We start from the raw sequence: 19660 nt of genomic DNA on the forward strand, positions 1-19660 counted from the left end.
CGGCATAAAAATGTTTTAATAAATAAATAAATAAATAAATAAATAAACTCTAGCTCTGAAATCAATGTGTATTTAGCCATGTTAGTGATGATTTAGGGCTTCCCTAAATCCTAATGATGAAAGACTCATCATTTTCCAGAGATTTGTGACAAACCAGTACAGCATGGTCTTCTTCATTTATTTATTTTTATTTTATTTATTTATTAAGACATTTATATGCCGCCCCATTCGCTGAAGCCTCGGGGCGGCTCACAATATGAAGAAAACTACAGTAGTTACAATATAAAAATAACAATATAAAATAACTAACAATATAAAAGAAGTCGCCCTGGCCAGATAAAATAAGCAAATACTGTTAACAATTAAAATGATGCTTAAATAAAAAGGTCTTCTCCTGGCGCCAAAAAACAAATAATGACGGCGCTAGGCGGACCTCTCTGGGGAGCACATTCCATAGATTGGGCGCCACCATGGAGAAAGCCCTCCTCCAAGTACCTATTCTCCTAATTTCTTTCACGGAAGGTTCCCAGAGAAGGGCCTCTCCCGCAGATCTCAAGGGACAGGAGGGCATATATGGATGTAAGTGCTCCTTCAGGTAACCAGGACCCAAGCCGTTTAGGGCTTTGTAGGTCATCACCAACACCTTGAATTGGGCCCGGACTTCAATGGGAAGCCAGTGAAGCTGATGGAGGACTGGAGTCATGTGAACATAATGCCCAGTCCCCGTCAGCAGCCTGGCAGCTCTATTTTGAACCAACTGAAGTATCCGGACCGTCTTCAAGGGTAGCCCCACGTAAAACACGTTACAGAAGTCCAGACGAGAGGTCACCAGTGCGTGTGTCACTGTCGCCAGGTAGTCGTACTCCAGGTAGGGGCACAGCATGCCAGAATCAGCTACTGAATTTCCTCATGAAGATTGGAAAGAATTTTTTTCCACTTGGTTGGTAACACGATATGAGTGACATATTCATATTCAGAGTGGAAAATACTTGGGACTTTAAAAATGTGGATGCAATGAAACTAATGGATCATCTACTTTGCGTAGAAAACAATACATCTAAAAAGTTAATATAGCCTGTTGGTGGACCTGTAGAAATCATTAGAATATGCATGTATTTATTTTTCCTCAGATATTCCTTACTGGTATTCATGTGAAGATGGAATGTACCCTAGCAAGCACCAGGATTTCTGTATTCCCAAGTCAGTGAACTTCTTTTCCTATGAAGAACCCTTGGGCATCATTTTATCCTCTTCTGTTATTCTGTTTTGCTTGTTCACAACTCTGGTGCTAGGAATCTTTTGGAATCAACATGAGACTCCCATAGTCAAAGCCAATAACCGGCACCTCACCTATGCTCTCCTAATCTCCCTCCTGCTCTGCTTCCTATGTGCCCTGCTCTTCATCGGCCAGCCACACCAGGTGACATGCCTCCTGCGACAAACTGCTTTTGGCATCATCTTTGCAGTGGCAGTTTCTTGCGTGCTCACAAAGACATTCACGGTGGTTTTGGCCTTCAGAGCCACCAAACCAGGGAGCAAGGTGAGGAAGTGGATGGGGAAGAGACTGGTGAACATCCTCCTTCTTTCCTGTTGCCTTCTTCAGGGTGGGATCTGCACTGTCTGGTTGGCAACTTCTACTCCTTTTCCAGATATTGACATGCATACAGCTACTGAAGAAATCATCCTGGAATGTAACGAAGGATCCATAAAGATGTTTTACTGTGTCCTGGGCTATCTGGGCTTCCTGGCAATGGTCAGCTTCATGGTGGCCTTTCTTGCCCGGAAGCTCCCAGGCAGCTTCATTGAGGCCAGGTTCATTGCTTTCAGCATGTTGGTCTTTTGCAGTGTGTGGTTATCCTTTGTGCCTTCCTACCTGAGCACCAAAGGGAAATGCTTGGTGACTGTAGAGATCTTTTCTATCTTAGCCTCCAGTTCTGGCTTGCTGGTTTGCATCTTCTTCCCCAAATGTCACATCATTTTGCTGAGACCCAAGTTGAACACAAATAAGGAGAAGAGCTTGAAAAGTGTGCCTGTCTGCACATTTTGCTGCAGTTTGCAATCCAGCTGTGTGGCCATGTTTTGTTTTGTTTTGTTTTGCATTTCTTGCCAAAGGACATATTTGTACACACAATTTGTCATTAAGATTTCCTCTCATGATTCCAGTTACTTCTTAGCTTAGACAAAACTTCACTGGCATTAGTAGCCTGAGGCATTTTGGTGTGTCATGCATTCTGCCATCTTAGTTCTAATGTGGTATTTCACCGCTCTTTGCTTCATCCTTGAAAAACACAATAGGAAATATTTGTCCTATGGCTTGCAGTTACAACAAAGGCTGGAGCTGGGAATTTAATCCTTGTTCCTGAAAGAAATACCGCAGAGTCCCATGGGAAGAGAGGTAACTTTAGGGGCCCATCTAGTCATCCATTTTTGACTAGCCATGCCTGGATCAGCTGTCAGGGAATCTCAGATTAGCAGTGTGGGAGAATGTAAGCTTGGATCTACACAGAAGACATGACACTCGAATCTCCTCAGGTTACTGCAAGGGTCACCCAGGAACCAACTGGCTGCAAGTTCCCTGAGTATCCACAGAATATTTTATAGGTTGTGGGTCATGTACACAGGTGTGCTGATGGTACAAGAGGAATGGATACACTGCGAGATACAATGCAGCATAAGCAGAACAATATGAGATAACAGCAGAGACAATATTATTTATTTATTTATTAAAACATTTTTATGCCGCCCCATTTGCCGAAGCCTCGGGGCGGTTTAAAACAATAAATTAAAATAAATATAATCTTAAATTAATAATATAAGCATTAGATTAAAATACACAAATACAACATAAAATAAGCCGCCCTGGCCAGTTAAAATTAAATAATATTAACATTTAAAATGCCACTTAAATAAAAAGGTCTTCGCCTGGTGCCAAAAAACAAATAACGACGGTGCTAGGCGGACCTCTCTGGGGAGCGCATTCCATAACTTAGGTGCCACCACAGAGAAAGCCCTCCTCCGAGTACCCACCGTCCTAATTTCTTTCATGGAGGGTTCCCGGAGAAGGGCCTCTCCCGCCGATCTCAGGGGGCGGCTGGGCATATAAGGATGTAAGCGCTCCTTCAGGTAACCAGGACCCAAGCCATTTAGGGCTTTGTAGGTCATCACCAACACCTTGAATTGGGCCCTGACTTCAATGGGAAGCCAGTGAAGCTGATGGAGGACTGGAGTCATGTGAACGTAACGCCCAGTCCATGTCAGCAGCCTGGCAGCTCTAGCATGTGTCACTGTTGCGAGGCAGTCGTACTCCAGGTAGGGGAGCAGCTGATGGATCAGCTGAAGCTGGAGGAAAGCGCTCCTCGCCGTTGCTGTTACCTGAGCTTCCAGTGAAATCTCCGGGTCGAGGAGCACTCCCAGGCTGCGGACCTTGTCCCTAAGATTGCAACCCCATTCAGGACTAAGTTCAATTCACCCTCTCCAAAGCCCAATCCGCCAACCAACAGGACCTCCGTCTTGTCTGGATTGCGCTTCAGTTTATTGGCCCTTATTATTCAAGGTTATAATGATGCAGGTGATTGGAGAGTATTGACAAGGCAAATAGCAGGGCCACATGACTAGTAAGAGATCCCAGGTGTGGGTTTTGATCCTTGGGGGGAGCTGATAACATCAGGACAGGAAACCCTACTTAGGTCTGTTCTCAGCAGCCCATGAGCTGATGAGATACAAAGCTTTGATGTCTATAACACAGAAGCTGAGGAATGTAAGGAGCAGCTGGAATATATAGCAAGAGGCACATGTATGCATTCCAGAGAGGATTAGTGCTGCGACATTGTAGCAACTGCCTTTGGCAGGTGGAGAGCTTCAATCTCTGAAAGAAACAGTTGAACCTCTGGTGCTGCCATTTTCCCAGGAACAGGCAGTTTGGCTAAAAAGTTCTAGTTCTTTCCAGGCAAGTGCAGGGTGACACTGCTGTTTGTTTTTATTCCACTAAGGCACACATAAGTCACCTTTTCGTAATATGATTGATTTGGATTTTTGTAACCCAGCACACAGACATTATTGCTTGCTTTTCTCCAGCAGGCTTTTCTACGTCCCCCAGTCCAGGTCCATCTCCTCTATTTCCTCCTGTTATCTACCTGCTGTTTTCAACACTTCAGTCTGTTCCACCCAGACAGCTGTCTCCAGAAGAGGAGTTGCAACAAGTGCATCACAGCAACATTAATTCTGACTGTGTTGAAGGGGTTACAATGGATGGCAATGGATGTAAGGCATCAACCTGAAAGAAGCCTGATTCTAGTTCCTTATGTCCTGTGAGTTGGGGTGGCTCCATGGAAAATAGTTTGGACATAGATGGGCTACTTGATACTCTTCCTATGCCTCCCCTAAGTTTCTACTCAGAAAAGCCGTCCCAAGGCTATTGTGAGCCGCCTCGAGGCTTTGGCAAATGGGGTGGCATAGAAGCCTTCTAAATAAATAAATAAATAATAATAAATAAAAGCAGGGGCAAGGGGCAAGGGGTGCAATGAAAGAAGGAACCTCAGCTGGCAGGGTCAGAGATGGAAATGCAAGAACTGGTTACACAGGCAGGTCAGGCAGAAGATACTGGAGAAGGGAGCCCACAGAAAAACTTCTCAGAAATGCTAATGTAGTGTATGCCTGCAGAATAAGAGAAAAGCAGCATGTGACTGACTCCTGGCCTTGGATAAGAAATGAACTTGCTGGAAAACAAACACACAAACTTTGGGATATTGAATCAGCCAGAAAAAGAAAACCAAGGATGTGCTGCTGACCACTCCATTGCAGTTTGGGCAGCAGCAACATCTCCAGGAGCTTGCATGGAGCTGCAGAGAAACTTAGGGACAGCATGGTCACCTCCAGTATTCTGTTTGAGCAGGTATGATGGCCTGAACTGAAGCTGGACACTAGCAGAAGAATGCCACTTCAATGCTTGTAGCACCATGCAAATCAACTGGTGCCCAAAAGCCCTGTTTTGGGTTTTTTTCCACCTTCCCATAAGGTACACCTAAAAGAGCAAGATTCTCAAATCCGAGAAGAGTAGGTGCCTGGAATGAGAAAAGGAGAGCTGGTAGTTGTGGATTGGACATAATTAATTCCTCTCTGAAACACTCTAGTATAGCTCAACTGGCTTGAGTATAAGCAGCAGTTTCTACCATCTGAAGTTTCCAGATTGCCTTCTATGACAAGCCCATATAGGGAGTGCTACGATAGAGCATTGTGAAGGTAACTCAGGAAGGAATATTGTTAGGTTCTGATGTCTGAAGGAAGAATGAGGTTGGCAAAGCAGATAAAGATGTTTAAAAGCAAGAATACTTGTGTAGGCCCATGAAAAGAGAATCCAAAATCCCCAGGAAGTAGCCAGTTTCAAACATACATAGACAGATAGCCTGATGAAGAATTCTGGACAACTCAACAGCTTGTACAGCCATTTCTGGTCATTTCTAGAATTCATTTGGTTCTTAATAAAGGTGCTGCTCCCAGTTCACACTGGGTCCACAGCACAGAAGGAAGAGAGAATTAAATTGCGCTCCTATACACATCTGTTAAGGTGCTTCAAGGAATTTAGTATGAGTGGGAAGATTCCATTGGCTGGGGAGGGGAAGAGTAAAAACCTGCAGAGGAACAAATAACCTTCTATGCCCATACACTGTGGTCCCAATCCAAATTGGATTGGTTCATTGGCTTTACTTCAGATTAGAACCATAAACACCTGCGGATTCATAATGAATGCTTTGTGTAGCCTTATAGTACTGTACCCCTTTCTGATGATTCATGCTAATGTCATGCATGCAATTAATAGAAATTCTGTGCTGTGCATAAAGTGTGAAAGGGAACTCCTGTTTTAAGTGTCAACATATCTGATGCAAAATAGCTGTATTCTCTGTTAATTCTCTGAAGGGCATTTCTGTTACTACTCAGCATCCCTGCAGATTTCTCATGAACACAGTCACTCCAATAGGCTGTGAAGGACAGTGGCAATATATGCATCAATCTTTATTCATAGGGATAAAAAAGGACAGCACGGCTCTGAGGGAGTGTACATTTGTATTCTCAGTGCTCTACATGGGAACAAGTGAATTTGCATCAGGAGCAACATTTTGTCCTGCTCAGCATGGAGGAATTTGGAGTGGTGTTTCTAAGCTTGTTCCTCCAAATAGGAAGCAAGGCTGATGCTGAAAGATGCAAGAACCATGAGCCACAGCCTCCACTTCATGAGTATCCACATTTGGATGATCTCATGATTGGTGCCATTGCTTCTCTGTCCTTCATCGTTCCTGATCCTTTAAGCTTCACTGGACAACCCGCACTTGCATTGCTGGATGAACTTCTGTAAGGAGTTAATATTTTGGTTTTGCTTCAAATATGTTCCTTTCTTTGTTTATCTGCTTGTCACCAGAATTTGTTGTAGGAGATGCAGCCTGTGAACAATTGTTTGGGCAGTAGAGGAATTTCATATTATTAAGGTCATGTGCAAACTTTATAATCTGCATAGCCAAAGGGAACATTTTTTAATTATCTAAACTTATTAACAATTATTTTTGTTCTTGTATATTCAGTGATTTCCTCTAATTATTTCTGTATTACACATGTTTCTCCACGATGAGTTTTCTTCCTCTTTTGTTTCTCTTACTAGCTATGTAATTCATCCCTCCCTTTTTATTCTGCCCTCTTTTATGGAAACTGCATAATGCCAGCATTAAAAGGATTGGATCTACTCTTCTGAGGAAGAAGACTTTCTACTCTTCCTTCCCAAAGCAGTCCCTCTAGACCCCTACTAAATGTGATAATATGTGGCAGGCTGGGCAGAGGTGGAACCCCAAAATCTGATGAAGGGATTCTACCATGTGTGAAGCTCTTCCTGTCAAGGAAATTCCTTGCTTTTAGGGAAAGCAGATACAGGATCCATGCAAGACAAGTATTCCTTGTTTGAATTGGAAACAATTGCATTACAGGTCTTTTCACTTGGAAGGTATTCCATTCAGAGTGGTGTACCCTGTATGCTGTGCATGGCCCCATCACAATCATTTACTGTTTTCATATATCTAAAAGATGTTCCTCCTGACTAGGACTACAATATGAACAGACAAATGTGACTTCTGATGCCCTAAATCCCAATGGCTGAACATATCCATCTTGATCAAATTCAGGGCAGTAATCTACCACTGTGCTTCACACCTTGCACAGGATTCTCATAAGCCCCTTCAAAGGGAAGTTGATGAGATTCTGCCACAGGGCTGATAAAATCATGACATAATAGACTGACACGTTTCACTTGTGATTACTCTCTGAGTTACTATCCGTGGAATCACAGCATTCAACTTCTTGACCATGTCAAAGTCAGGAAATGGTCTATTCATAAGATGAATATCAATATTGTCTGACTGTGTTATCCTCATGTAGAGCAAGGTAAGGCAGATATGAGGCTGAGATCATGATGATGATGCTAAAGTTGATGGTGCAAGAAGTGCGAGCTGCTTATAAAATTCTGTGTGAGGAACATTCTAATACAGGAGATAACTTTCTTGCTCCTAGTGTGGTGCCAAAGAATTACCAGCATATCCTGGCTTTGACATTTGCAGTGCAGGAGATCAATGACAACCCTCTCATCTTACCCAACCTCACCTTGGGCTTCCACATCTATGACAGCTACTTCACGGCCAAGTGGACCTATCAGGCCACCTTGCTACTGATCTGTGCAGCAGGGAGATTAGTTCCGAACTACAAATGTGACATCCAACAACACTTGATAGCAGTCATTGGGGGACTGGATGCCCAGATCTCCCTTCATGTAGCAACTCTTTTGGATACCTACAAGATCCCACAGGTGGGGAGCATGTCTTTAGATGGAAATGGGGAATGGGAGTCTAACATTTTCTTCACTTTCACATTCTTCTTTCGTTTGTGCACTTGTGCAATAGAGAAGAAGATTTGTATTTTGGAAATACTCATATTGTCTGTCTCCTTTGGATGAACAACAATATTAAAGGGAAAGCAAACAATGGGGAGTGAGGGGGAAATCTGCTGCAGCTCTGTTTATGTGGATGTGGATCTAATAGAGGAGGCAGGCAGAAGCTCAAACCACATTCACGTGAACTTCCCATTCTGTTTTCAAAAGCCATGTGTTCTCCTTATTTCCTTGTGTCTTGCTCTAGCCATCCCTAGCCATAGCTGGGAAGGAGAGGGCTCCGCATTCCACCCCCCACCACCCATGCAGGAGGCTCTGCATTCACCATGAGCCTGGATCATTGAGCATTGCAGGAAAGCAGGAAGTATGTTGTGGATTGCTGTGGGGAGATAGGAGAGAGGAAGCAGGTAGCCCTTTTTTGAATATCACATTGGCTTGAAAAATAAATTTCATTATTTTATTTTGAAGATATTTGGGTGAAATATGTAATGCAGGAAGGGGGAAGGTTGCCAGTTTTATAGAGAGATGATAGAGATTTGATTTCCAGATTTGATAGCAGCTCATGCTTCAGTGCAGGGAATACTTTTTTTTTTTTTTTTTTTTTTGTGCAGAGGACATAATTTCCCATGTTGACCTTGCACCTAATAATCCTTAATATTCATTGGATCATTCCCTCATTTAATAAATTATTTTCTGGAAATTAACATATGGATGAAGTGGATTCTCTGTGCCATCTTTATGCCTGAAAGACAACCACTATGAAACTGATATGGCACAGGAGAGCACCTATCCATCAGACAATAGAGGACCTTAAAATATTTTGAGACATGAATAGGATGACGTGCATCAACACTGCCTACAAATGCATACTTCTTTGGATATTTGAGACATTTTTGCCGAAGACTGAGAATTAATCCAAGGAAGTAATATGTTGGTCATACAAATCCATGCAGACAAAAGCACTCACACAAGCACTTATATACATATAGTGGGAAAGCAGGAAGGCCAATGTTGCCACATAGGAGACACCTTTTCAGGCACAATCACAGTGCCCACCTGTGCCATGACACACTGGGGATCTGTGGGTGATAAGGATGAGAAAATTGTTGAGTGTCTACATGCAAATGTTTTGAAAACGTTGATGCTGCTACAAGAAAGTCTGTACTATTTTGCATTTCTTCCTCTCCTTCTTGCATCTCCTTAGCTGATATATGGCTCTGCACCAGTGATGAATGATAAAACCCCAGGCCTTTCCTTCTACAACATGACTCCCAGGGAGTCCCTTCAGTATGCAGGCATTCTCTCTTTGCTGCTGCATTTCGGGTGGACATGGATTGGGATAGTCATTATGGATAATGACAATGGGGAGCGATTCCTGCAGATGGTGGTCCCATTGTTTTCCATGAGTGGTGTTTGTGTTGCCTTCATCGAAAAGATCCCTGAACTAGCTCATGGCAGGGATATGAAAAACATCATGGAGAAGGGGGCAAAAATACGTGATAATATTGCGGACAGCACAGCCAATGTATTGGTGGCCAATGGAGAATCGTATTCCATGGCATTTTTTAGATTCTTACCATATCTCTCAGAACGAGGCTATGTGGAAAATACACCAATTGGTAAAGTAATAATTTTGACAGCTCAGGTGGAGCTCACGTCATTTGTCTCTCAAAGCAATTGGAACATAGACTTTTTCCATGGTGCTCTTACTTTCACAATTCAATCTAATGATGTCCCAGGATTTCAAGAATTCCTTAAAGCACAAGACCCTTCCAGTCCAAAAGGAGATGGTTTTCTTAGGTCCTTCTGGCAAAACGCTTTCATCTGTGTATTTCGAGATCCATTTCTGGGCAATGCAGATGGGAATATGTGCACTGGGGATGAGAAGTTGGAGAGTCTTCCAGGGTCATTCTTTGAAATGAGTTTGACCGGCCACAGCTACAATGTCTACAATGCTGTCCATGCGGTGGCCCATGCCTTGCATGCCATGACTTTATCTAGTCTGAACAACAGAGGAATGGTGACCAGAGGTGGACTGACATTTCAGAGCCAAGTACAGTGGCAGGTATTGTGCTTAATACCCTCATGTGAGAGAAACACAGCTTTGTAGATTATGCATCGGTATATAGCACGGGAACTCATTCTGTTCATATTTAAACTAGATGATCATGGATGCCTGTTCTTAGAACAAAGAGCAAGGATCTAGAACATATCTTTCTGTGCTGGAATATATAAAATAAGCTTCTTGTCATGAACTCTATTTGTAGAATGGCTAGAAAAATGACTGAAACCTCCAAAGAAATTTGATACTACCTTTGAATGAGAGAAGTATTAAGGCATTAAGGGACTATGAAAACAAACAATAAGAATAATGGCAGCCATCTGGTGCCAGCATTTCTCTCTGTGTGTCTGCAGATTCCTTTCACAGTTTTTCTAATGTCCTTCATTTTCAATCCAGCTCCATCATTTTCTGAAGCTTGTTTCATTTAACAATAGTGCTGGGGACCAGGTTTCTTTTAACCAGAATGGAGAGTTAGTAACTGGATTTGATGTGATCAACTGGATTGCCTCCTCAAACCAATCCTTTGGAAGGGTGAAAGTTGGTAGGATGGATGCCAAGGCTGCTGCAGTCCAAGCATTCACCATCAGTCCAGAAGCCATAACATGGAACAGTTGGTTTAATCAGGTCTGGTTCTTGGAGGATTGGCACAATCTACACATTTGAATAATAGTCTCAGTAGTGACATGTGTATTTTCTTTCATTTGACCATAATGGACCTAGAAAAATCTTCAATTGTAACTGTTTAGCACAGTATGTGACCCAGCGCATGAGATCCAAAAAGTGCATTAGATCCAATAAGCTTCCTCCTTCCTTCCTTAAATGAACCAGTTGAAGGAAAAATAAAATAAAATTGCATTAATTCCCCTTTTTAAAATATACTTAGGGCCTTAGCTCTTTTTTCAACTTAGCTCTATATCATTCTAACACAAGATAATATTATGCAATTATGAAGACACATTCAGATCCAGATGTAGTCATACATAGGAGAGAACACTGAATGGAAGAGAACGTATTTATAAATTAGTTATGATTAACATCCCACTGCTTTCAATGTGGCTTTTCATAGAATGACTGAAATTTGATACAGTCTACAGTAAAATGCACCATGCTCAGTTTTCTCTTTTGTAATATGTGCTCTTTCATTATTCCTTGACTGTGGAATGGGTGAAAATGCTGTTTTACATATTGTTTTACTAAAAATAACAGGTGCCTTGTTATTGAAGATGGAAAGAAAAGGTGATCAGAACAGCAAGCTCTCAATTAGTGTTCCCATCTCTTATTTCTCTGACACGCTTCTCATTCTTCATAGCATTATGGCAGGAAGGTGGCAATGTATGGTGGGTTTTTTTGCTATTTTAATATGCAACTGACAATTTCATTTCAGTTTTACATTTGGGTAAAAATATTGAAATCTTCAAGTTCTTTCATATTTGAGATGGAAATAATAGGATTTTAAATATTCAGATATGGAGACCATCACTTCTATTAACCCAACAGTAATACTGAGTTGAATTGATCTATCTATTTATCCATCGATCTATCTATTGATCTATTACCTGTCAATCTAAGTATCAGGTTCATATCCCATTTAAAAAAAAAAAAAAGAACACCACAGAGTGGTTTATATAGTCAAGATTAAGATGAGCTTCAATTCCAGCATTATCACAGGAAAAAGAAAGTCCCATCTTAATCTTCTTTTGATTGGTTTCAATATCAGATAGGCACACCACGATCCAACCATATCTTAATGAAATTGCATTTGGAAATGAGGGAGGAGGGATATAAAGCAATTCCATTTGTGGCAAATCATGTGAACAACGAATGTTATCCTTGGAAAAATGCTTGCAAATTTGAGGATTCATGAGGCATTTTAAAAAAAGAATCATATTTTAATGCTCACTGAAAAATATGTATCTCTTGAAAAAAGAGTAACAGTACACACTTTGGGGGGTTTTTTGAGAAAAGACATAAAATGGATAGCTCACCAATTCAAAGAAGCAGAAAAACATGTCAGAAATGGGAGCACATTGAAAAGTGATTTTGGGAGAATTTAGGGAAACGAAAAGCAGTGCTTTTTCCAACCCCAGGAGGAACTAGGTTCATCACACCATTCATATGGAATCTTGATCCCCAAATTTTGCACCAGTTCTCCATTCCATTTACAAGCAGATGGCAAGCAGACATGCAGTTTCCCTGTATAACACAGTCATATAGTTTCAACCTTACCAAAGTCCCACAGAGCACATTTATGGAAAGCAGATCCTGGAGAGCTTAATAACTTACAAAGAGATTGCTTAACTGGAAGTATACTGATGAGTAATTCTCATGATTCTCATTCTCCTGCTCCTCTGATGACATAGGCACAGCCTCTATCTGCATGCAGTGAGAGCTGTAATCCTGGTTCTAGGAAGAAGGTCAAGGAAGGGGAGCCATTTTGCTGTTACGATTGCATCCCATGCCCCAAAGGGAAGATTTCAGGCAAGAAGGGTAGGCATTAGAATGTACATTTTTCTAAATATATGTGATAATGCTGTCATTGACTTAATAACCTATCATAGTCTAAGTGACCCAGCAGGCAAGCTGGGGAAACAGCCAAAACTTGGACTGCTTTGTTATTGCATTCTGGTCCTTTCGAAACTGTAGCCAATACAAGCAATGGCCTGTTTTACCGAATAAGCCAATTATCACTGCTTCCTACACATGTGTGGTATTTGACTCTGCAGATGCAAACTGAAATGGATGAAAGTATCCATCCATCCATCCATCCAGGTTGATGGCACTGAGTGTTTAGTTCATAGAACTCTAGGTCTAAAATTACTGTGTATCCAGCCATAATGGGATCAGGAGAGAGGGACACATTGAAGGCGCCCTGTTCCTTAACCTCCATGGAAGTCCCACCAGGAAAGTATGCTTGCTCTCCTGGTTCCTTTATTGCGACTCACGGTTTCCCATTGTGACTGCACTTCCTGAAGTACCCAATCCCTGCTTGGTCCCTTCCTCCTCCCTGGATCTAGCATAAGGTGCAGCATCCTGATTGGTGTGGCAGGGAATTATGCCTGCCATACATGGGCTTTCTCCTCACTGCTTCTCTCAGGCTGTCAGTTCTCTGGGGCTCTCCAACATGCAGATGTTTCCAGGCTTCCTCTTCTGCCTTTTTCCTTCCTTTCATTTTCTCCACTTCTCTCTAGTTTTCCTCCTTTTCCATCCCACCTTTCTGGTATAGCCTCCTCCTTCATTCCTACATCTCAACAGCCATTCCAGTGAACCCAGCTATCCCTGCCCCATCATTAATCCCACCCAGCTGTGAACACACTTGAGCATCCCAGCACTCAGAGTAAGGTGCCTTCTTCTTCCAAGAACATTCCTGACCATGCGCCATCACCATCAGCTCCTCTCTGCTGGATGCCAAAGGAAGATGGGGGAGGCCCTCTGCCTCTTCACACTGCCCCATGAAAGGGTCTTCATCCTGAAAAGCTTTAGGGCAGGGCAATAATTCATGGTCCTCTCCCTGCAGGAAACAGCTACTATATTTGGCTGCTGCAGTTATGGGGATGGGTGGGTGGGTGTCCTTTTGATTTGGTTTGCAATAGGAAATTTGCAGTTTCATCAAATTTGGAGGGGAGAGCACTTGAGATTTTGCAAATATGGATGGAATGAATAATGGATTCTCTAGACTGACTCAAAAATATTATATTTGAGAAGTTGATGAGCCTTTTGATTAGACCAGTAGAACACATAAGAACATAAAATCACTGTGTATTCAACCAAGTGAGTCATGAATTAGGGCTTCCCCCAACTTTCTCCTATGAAAGACTCATGATTTCAGCAGCTCCATGGCAGGTCGATTCACAATGGTCCCCTTCATGCTGGAAACAGCTATGGAATTTGCTCATGCAGAATGTTGGAATTTTTATTCAATTGGTCTGTAACAGCATATGAGTGATTTCTTCATATTCATAGTGGAAAATGCCTGAGATTTTACAAATGTGGATACAATGAAACTAATGGATTCTCTACTCTGACTAGAAAAGAATTCATCTGAGAAGTTGATGGGGCCTGTTGGTGGGACCTGTACAATCCTGAGAATATGCTTGTATTTATCTTTCCTCAGATATGACTTACTGTTATTCATGTGAAGATGAAAAGTACCCAAGCAAGCACCAGGATTTCTGCATCCTCAAGTCTGTTAACTTCTTTTCTTATGAAGAACCTTTGGGCATCATTTTAACCTCTTTCACTATTCTCTTCTGCTTGATCACGGCTTTGGTGCTAGGAATTTTTCTGAAGCATCACGAGACGCCCATCGTCAAAGCCAACAACCGGCACCTCACCTACACTCTCCTCCTCTCCCTCCTGCTCTGCTTCCTCTGCACACTGTTCTTCATTGGTCAGCCACACCAGGTGACATGTCTCCTGCGACAAACTGCTTTTGGCCTCATCTTCTCAGTGGCTGTTTCTTGTGTGCTCACAAAGACAGTCATGGTGGTTTTGGCCTTCAGGGCCACCAAACCTGGATGCACAATGAGGAAATGGATGGGGAAGAGCCTGGTCAACACCCTCCTTCTTTCCTGCTGTCTTCTTCAGGCAGTCATCTGCCTGATCTGGTTGGCAACTTCTCCTCCTTTTCCAGATATTGACATGCATTCAGTGGCTGAAGAAATCATCCTGGAATGCAATGAGGGATCCATGATGATGTTCTATTGTGTCCTGGGCTATCTGGGCTTCCTGGCAATGGTCAGCTTCATGGTGGCTTTTCTTGCCAGGAGGCTGCCGGACAGTTTCAATGAGGCCAAGTTCATTGCTTTCAGCATGTTGGTCTTTTGCAGTGTGTGGTTATCCTTTGTGCCTTCCTACCTGAGCACCAAAAGGAAATGCTTGGTGACTGTAGAGATCTTTTCTATCTTAGCCTCCAGTTCTGGCTTGCTGGTTTGCATCTTCTTCCCCAAATGTTACATCATTTTGCTGAGACCTGAGTTGAACAAGAAGGAACATCTAATAAGGAGAACAACTTGAAAAATATACCTTCCTACACACTTTGCTGCAGCTTGCAATTCATCTATTTATCCATGTCTTCTTTTGTTTTGTGTTTTTGCCAAGGGCCATGCTTTTTTACACAATTTGTCTTTAAGAGTTCATCTTGTGATCCCTAAAGTTTTTCATTTGCTTCTTATTTTGACAAAGCTCCACTGAAACACGTGGCCCTGTTCCTCTGACCATTGTGCTGGTGGACTGAAAAGAGTCCCTCACATGCAAATCAATCATGATACATCATTTTTATTTTCCAGAGGTACTTGAGGAAGGCCAGTTGCTGCTTTACTTACATGGAGTTTGAGCAAAGCTGATTGCTTCAGAAAGGAAAAATAAACTAGCACATGTTAGACACCTAAGCATCTTGTATGCACAGTTGGACTCCTGCATCAGGCTTGTGAGAGGTCAGCACTTTGAGAGCTTCTACAACTAGATCAGATATCATTTTGCTCAGAAGGTGGGCTTTGGAGCTTTGTGTCATTTCATCCCTGAAAGGTTTTTATGTTTAGCTCAACTTGAGTGTGTGCAGCATCCCTAGTGCAACTGACCTTTGGTCACCCCTCAGCCACTTTGGGATTTCTTCCAGAGGGAATCCAAGTCATCCCTCTTCCTTCTCTTCCTTTCCAACTCTCCATCTGTACTTCTTGCTACCCCTCAGGCCTTGGGGATGAAAGTCTGAGCAATTAAAATAGAAGAAAAGCTGCCAATTCAGCTGATTATCAGGTAAAAGATTGTTATAAAGAGACTTTATACAACGCCAATAGTGATACCAGGCAATTTTAAGTGGGAAAAAAGTGTGATATATCAAACAAATTTTGAAGATATTTGGAGACTGTTTATTGAAAATGTACATAATTGTCATGCATGAAGCTCCGACAGAAACAGTGACTCATGACGAGACCTTGCACTTGGCACCCAGTGCCCAAGAGTTGACACCACAACCCAGTGCAGGGACGGCTGAGCCAGCTACTGCATCTTCCTCTGAGCCCCAGCACGTTGAGCAAATGCCTGGACCTTTATCAGAGACAGAGAGTCATGAGAAATAGGGAGCTGCAACTTCTACTCAGCAGGAGACAGAGCAAACTGCCTCTTCCACCCTGATGCTGATCTCCCTGAGCCAGAAACAGAAGACACGATAGGTGTGGATTTTTCAAGAGCCCAGAACAGATGTATTTTATGCCGATTTGAACAACTACAAAGTAGACAGTGTAAGAGGGAGGAAAGGCGTGACTTGTAAGAATGATCCCACGTGGGCTCAGGAAGAGAAGCCATTATAGGGCTGACATCTGCTTAGCAAGGACCGCTATTAGGGAACTTACCTATAGAATTGTAAATCTTGTAGACAATTAGCATTAAAGGACTTTAGTTTCATTGCTCTAGAATGTGTGGAATGTTTACATACCGGGCTGCCTCTCAGGACAGTAATACAGGGAGAAAGAAGTGAGCCATCACAAGATGCAATGAAGTTCTGGAAGGGGAGTTGGAGTGGAGCAACTTGAATGTTTTAATGATTTTACAATACATAGCATGCATCTCTTGGTGGTGATGTTATTTTTGTACTGTTTCAATATGTTTTTCATCACTATATTATTTGTATTGTTTTATATTTGTGTAATTCTGAGTATTGTTTTTGCTAAATTAAAATTCAATAAAATGGGAAAAAGACAGAATAGTGGTGGGAAGGGTTAGTGTGCTATAGATTGAGGAGGGAGGGTAGATTCCTTAATTACTTTGTGGACAGAGGCACTGAGTTACAAGGGGTGAAATCAGGACTGACCCCAACTAAAGGGGACCCGAACAATTTGTTTTATTCTTAATAACGGTGATGCTCCCAGTTCACGCTAGAACCACAGCGCAACAGGAGAAGAGAATTAAATTCTCCTCTCATACACAGTTGTTAATGTGCTTTCTGGAATTTAGTGTGAGTGGAAAAAATCATTTGGCAGGATAGCAAGAATATTGCAAATCAAAACCTGTAGAGGGACAATTAACCTTCACTGCCCATACACTGTGGTCCCAACCCAAATTGAATTGGTTGATTGGTTTTACTCCAGGGTTTTATTTATTTATTTATTTATTTAGAAAATTTCTATGCTGCCCCGTTCGCGGAAGCCTCGGGGCAACTCACAAGTAAATCAATTAAAATTCTATAAATTAACAATGTAAAACAAGTTAACAATACAAAATAAGTCACCCTGGCCAAAGAATAAAACAAATAAATACTATTAACAGTTAAAATGACATTTGAATAAAAAGGTCTTCACCTGATGCCAAAAAACAAATAACGACGGTGCCAGGCAGACCTCTCTGAGGAGCGCATTCCATAGATTGGGTGCCACCGCAGAGAAAGCCCTCCTCTGAGTACTTACCTCCTAATTTCCTTCACGGAGGGTTCCCAGAGAAGGGCCTCTCCCGCTGATCTCAGGGGGCAGGTGGACATATATGGACATAAGTGCTCCTTCAGGTAACCAGGACCCAAGCCATTTAGGGCTTTATAGATCATCCCCAACACCTTGAATTGGGCCCGGACTTCAATGTGAAGCCAGTGAAGCTGATGGAGGACTGGAGTCATGTGGACATAACGCCCAGTCCCCGTCAGCAACCTGGCAGCTCTACTTTGAACCAATTGAAGTATCCGGACCCTCTTCAAGGGTAGCCCCATGTAGAGTGTGTTACAGAAGTCAAGGCGGGAAGTCACCAACGCGTCTGTCACTGTTGCCAGGCAGTCATACTCCAGGTAGGGGCGCAGCTGATGGATCAGCCGAAGCTGGAGGAAAGCGCTCCTCGCCACTGCTGTCACCTGAGCTTCCAGTGAAAGCTCTGTGTCGAGGAGCACTCCCAAACTGCGGACCTTGTCCCTGAGAGGGAGTGCAACCCCATTCAGGACTAGGTTCAATTCACCCTCACCGAAGCCCAATCCGCCAACCAACAGGACCTCCGTCTTGTCTGGATTGACCTTCAGTTTATTGGCCCTCATCCAGCCCATTATATTGGCCAGGCACCAGTTCAGCACAGCCACTGCCTCACCCGGATTGGAGGAAAATGAGAGGTAGAGCTCGGTATCATCAGCGTACAGATGATTCCACAGCCCACACCTCCTGATGACCTCTCCCAGCGGTTTCATGTAGATGTTAAACAGCAAAGGGGACAAAATGGACCCGTGTGGTACTCCATGGCATAGCTGCCATGGTGCAGAGCCATAGTCCCCCAGCACCTCCTTCTGGAAACGGTCATTGAGATAGGAGCAGAACCACTGCAAAGCAGTGCCTCCGACCCCCAATCCCGCTAGCCTATCCAGAAGGATACCATGGTCAATGGTATCGAAAGCCGCTGAGAGGGCCAGAAGAACCAACAGGGATGCACTCCCCCTGTCCTTCTCCCTGCACAGGTCATCATACAGGGCGACCAAGGCAGATTCAGTACTTTACCCGGGTCTGAAGCCTGACTGAACTGGGTCCAGATAAGCAGTTTCATCCAAGAGTGCTTGGAGTTGTCCCGCCACCATCCGCTCTAACACCTTGCCCAGAAACGGGATGTTGGCCACTGGTCTATAATTAGTGGCCATCTCTGGATCCAGTGATGCTTTCTTCAGGACTGGTCGGACTACCGCCTCCAGGGCAGGTACCCGACCCTCCCTCAGAGAAGTGTTAACCACTTCCAAGATCCAGATCCCAATCCCGTGCTTGGTTTTTTTTATTAACCAAGATGGCAAGGGTCCAATAGGCAAGTGGTGGGACTTACTCGTCCAAGCACCTTGTCCACATTATCAGCAATAACTGAAATTCATCCATTAATTTTGGACTAGACGGCGGCATTGGTATCTCTCCAGAAACCTCTGAGTCACTAGTGGAGTCCAGCTTGTGACGAATCTGAGTGATTTTCTCCCTGGAATGCTTGGCAAAGTCGTCACAGTGGGCCTTCGAGGGTGGAACCAGATCTTCCTTAGGGCCAGGATGAACCAGGCCTTGCACCACTTGAAAAAGCTCCACCAGACGGCATTTTGAGGAGGCAATGGAAACGGAAAAGAATTTCTTTTTCACCGCCTTCACCGCCACAGCATAGGCCCGATCATGGACTCTCAAGTGTGTTCGGTCAAATTCATCCCGTGATCTCCTCCACCTACACTCTAACCGTCTTGCAGCCTGCTTCATCACCCGCAATTCAGGTGTATACCAAGGGGAAGAGTGGGCTCTGCCCGGTGGAAGAGGACACTTAGGAGCAATCGTGTCAACAGCCCTGGTCATCTCCCCATTCCACAGTTCGACCAGAGCCTCGACAGGAGCACCAGTCTTGTCAGCCGGAAACTCCCCCAGGGCCTTCAGGAATCCATCCGGATCCATCCGGCTCCGGGGGCGGACCCACACAGTTGGGTCTGCACCCTTACAGAGGGAGAGGTCACTCTCGAGCACAAACCTCACCAGGAAGTGATTTGACCATGACAAGGGTGTCAGACAGAAGTTCCTCACCCTCAGACCACCTTCAGGAGGTTATGGTATAACCATAAACTCCTGTTGGATTCATACTGAATGCTCTGCATAGCCTCATTGTACTGTGTTCCTTTCTGAGTATTCATTTCCATTCCGTGCATATTTCTAATATAAATATCCTGCTGTACATCAATGTGAAAATCAACACGTGTTTTCATTGTC

The 19660-nt window shown here is 43.3% G+C and overlaps 2 protein-coding genes across 2 annotated transcripts; both read left to right on the forward strand.

Annotated features, from left to right (window-relative positions):
- Positions 1–1162: 1162 nt before the first annotated feature.
- LOC123016580 (vomeronasal type-2 receptor 26-like) lies at positions 1163–6349 on the forward strand. The gene is made up of 2 exons (XM_044417094.1): positions 1163–2024; positions 6174–6349. Exons 1-2 carry the CDS (start codon positions 1163–1165, stop codon positions 6347–6349), a joined length of 1038 nt encoding a protein of 345 aa, XP_044273029.1.
- Positions 6350–9269: 2920 nt separating this feature from the next.
- Positions 9270–14996, forward strand: LOC123016581 (vomeronasal type-2 receptor 26-like). Its single transcript, XM_044417095.1, has 4 exons — positions 9270–9986; positions 10380–10607; positions 12344–12470; positions 14095–14996. The coding sequence occupies exons 1-4, from the start codon at positions 9270–9272 to the stop codon at positions 14994–14996; spliced, it is 1974 nt and encodes a 657-aa protein (XP_044273030.1).
- The last annotated feature ends 4664 nt before the right edge of the window (positions 14997–19660 follow it).

Source organism: Varanus komodoensis, unplaced genomic scaffold, assembly GCF_004798865.1.
Source record: "Varanus komodoensis strain SLA01 unplaced genomic scaffold, ASM479886v1 scaffold86, whole genome shotgun sequence".
In the NCBI taxonomy this organism is placed as follows: Eukaryota; Metazoa; Chordata; class Lepidosauria; order Squamata; family Varanidae; genus Varanus; species Varanus komodoensis.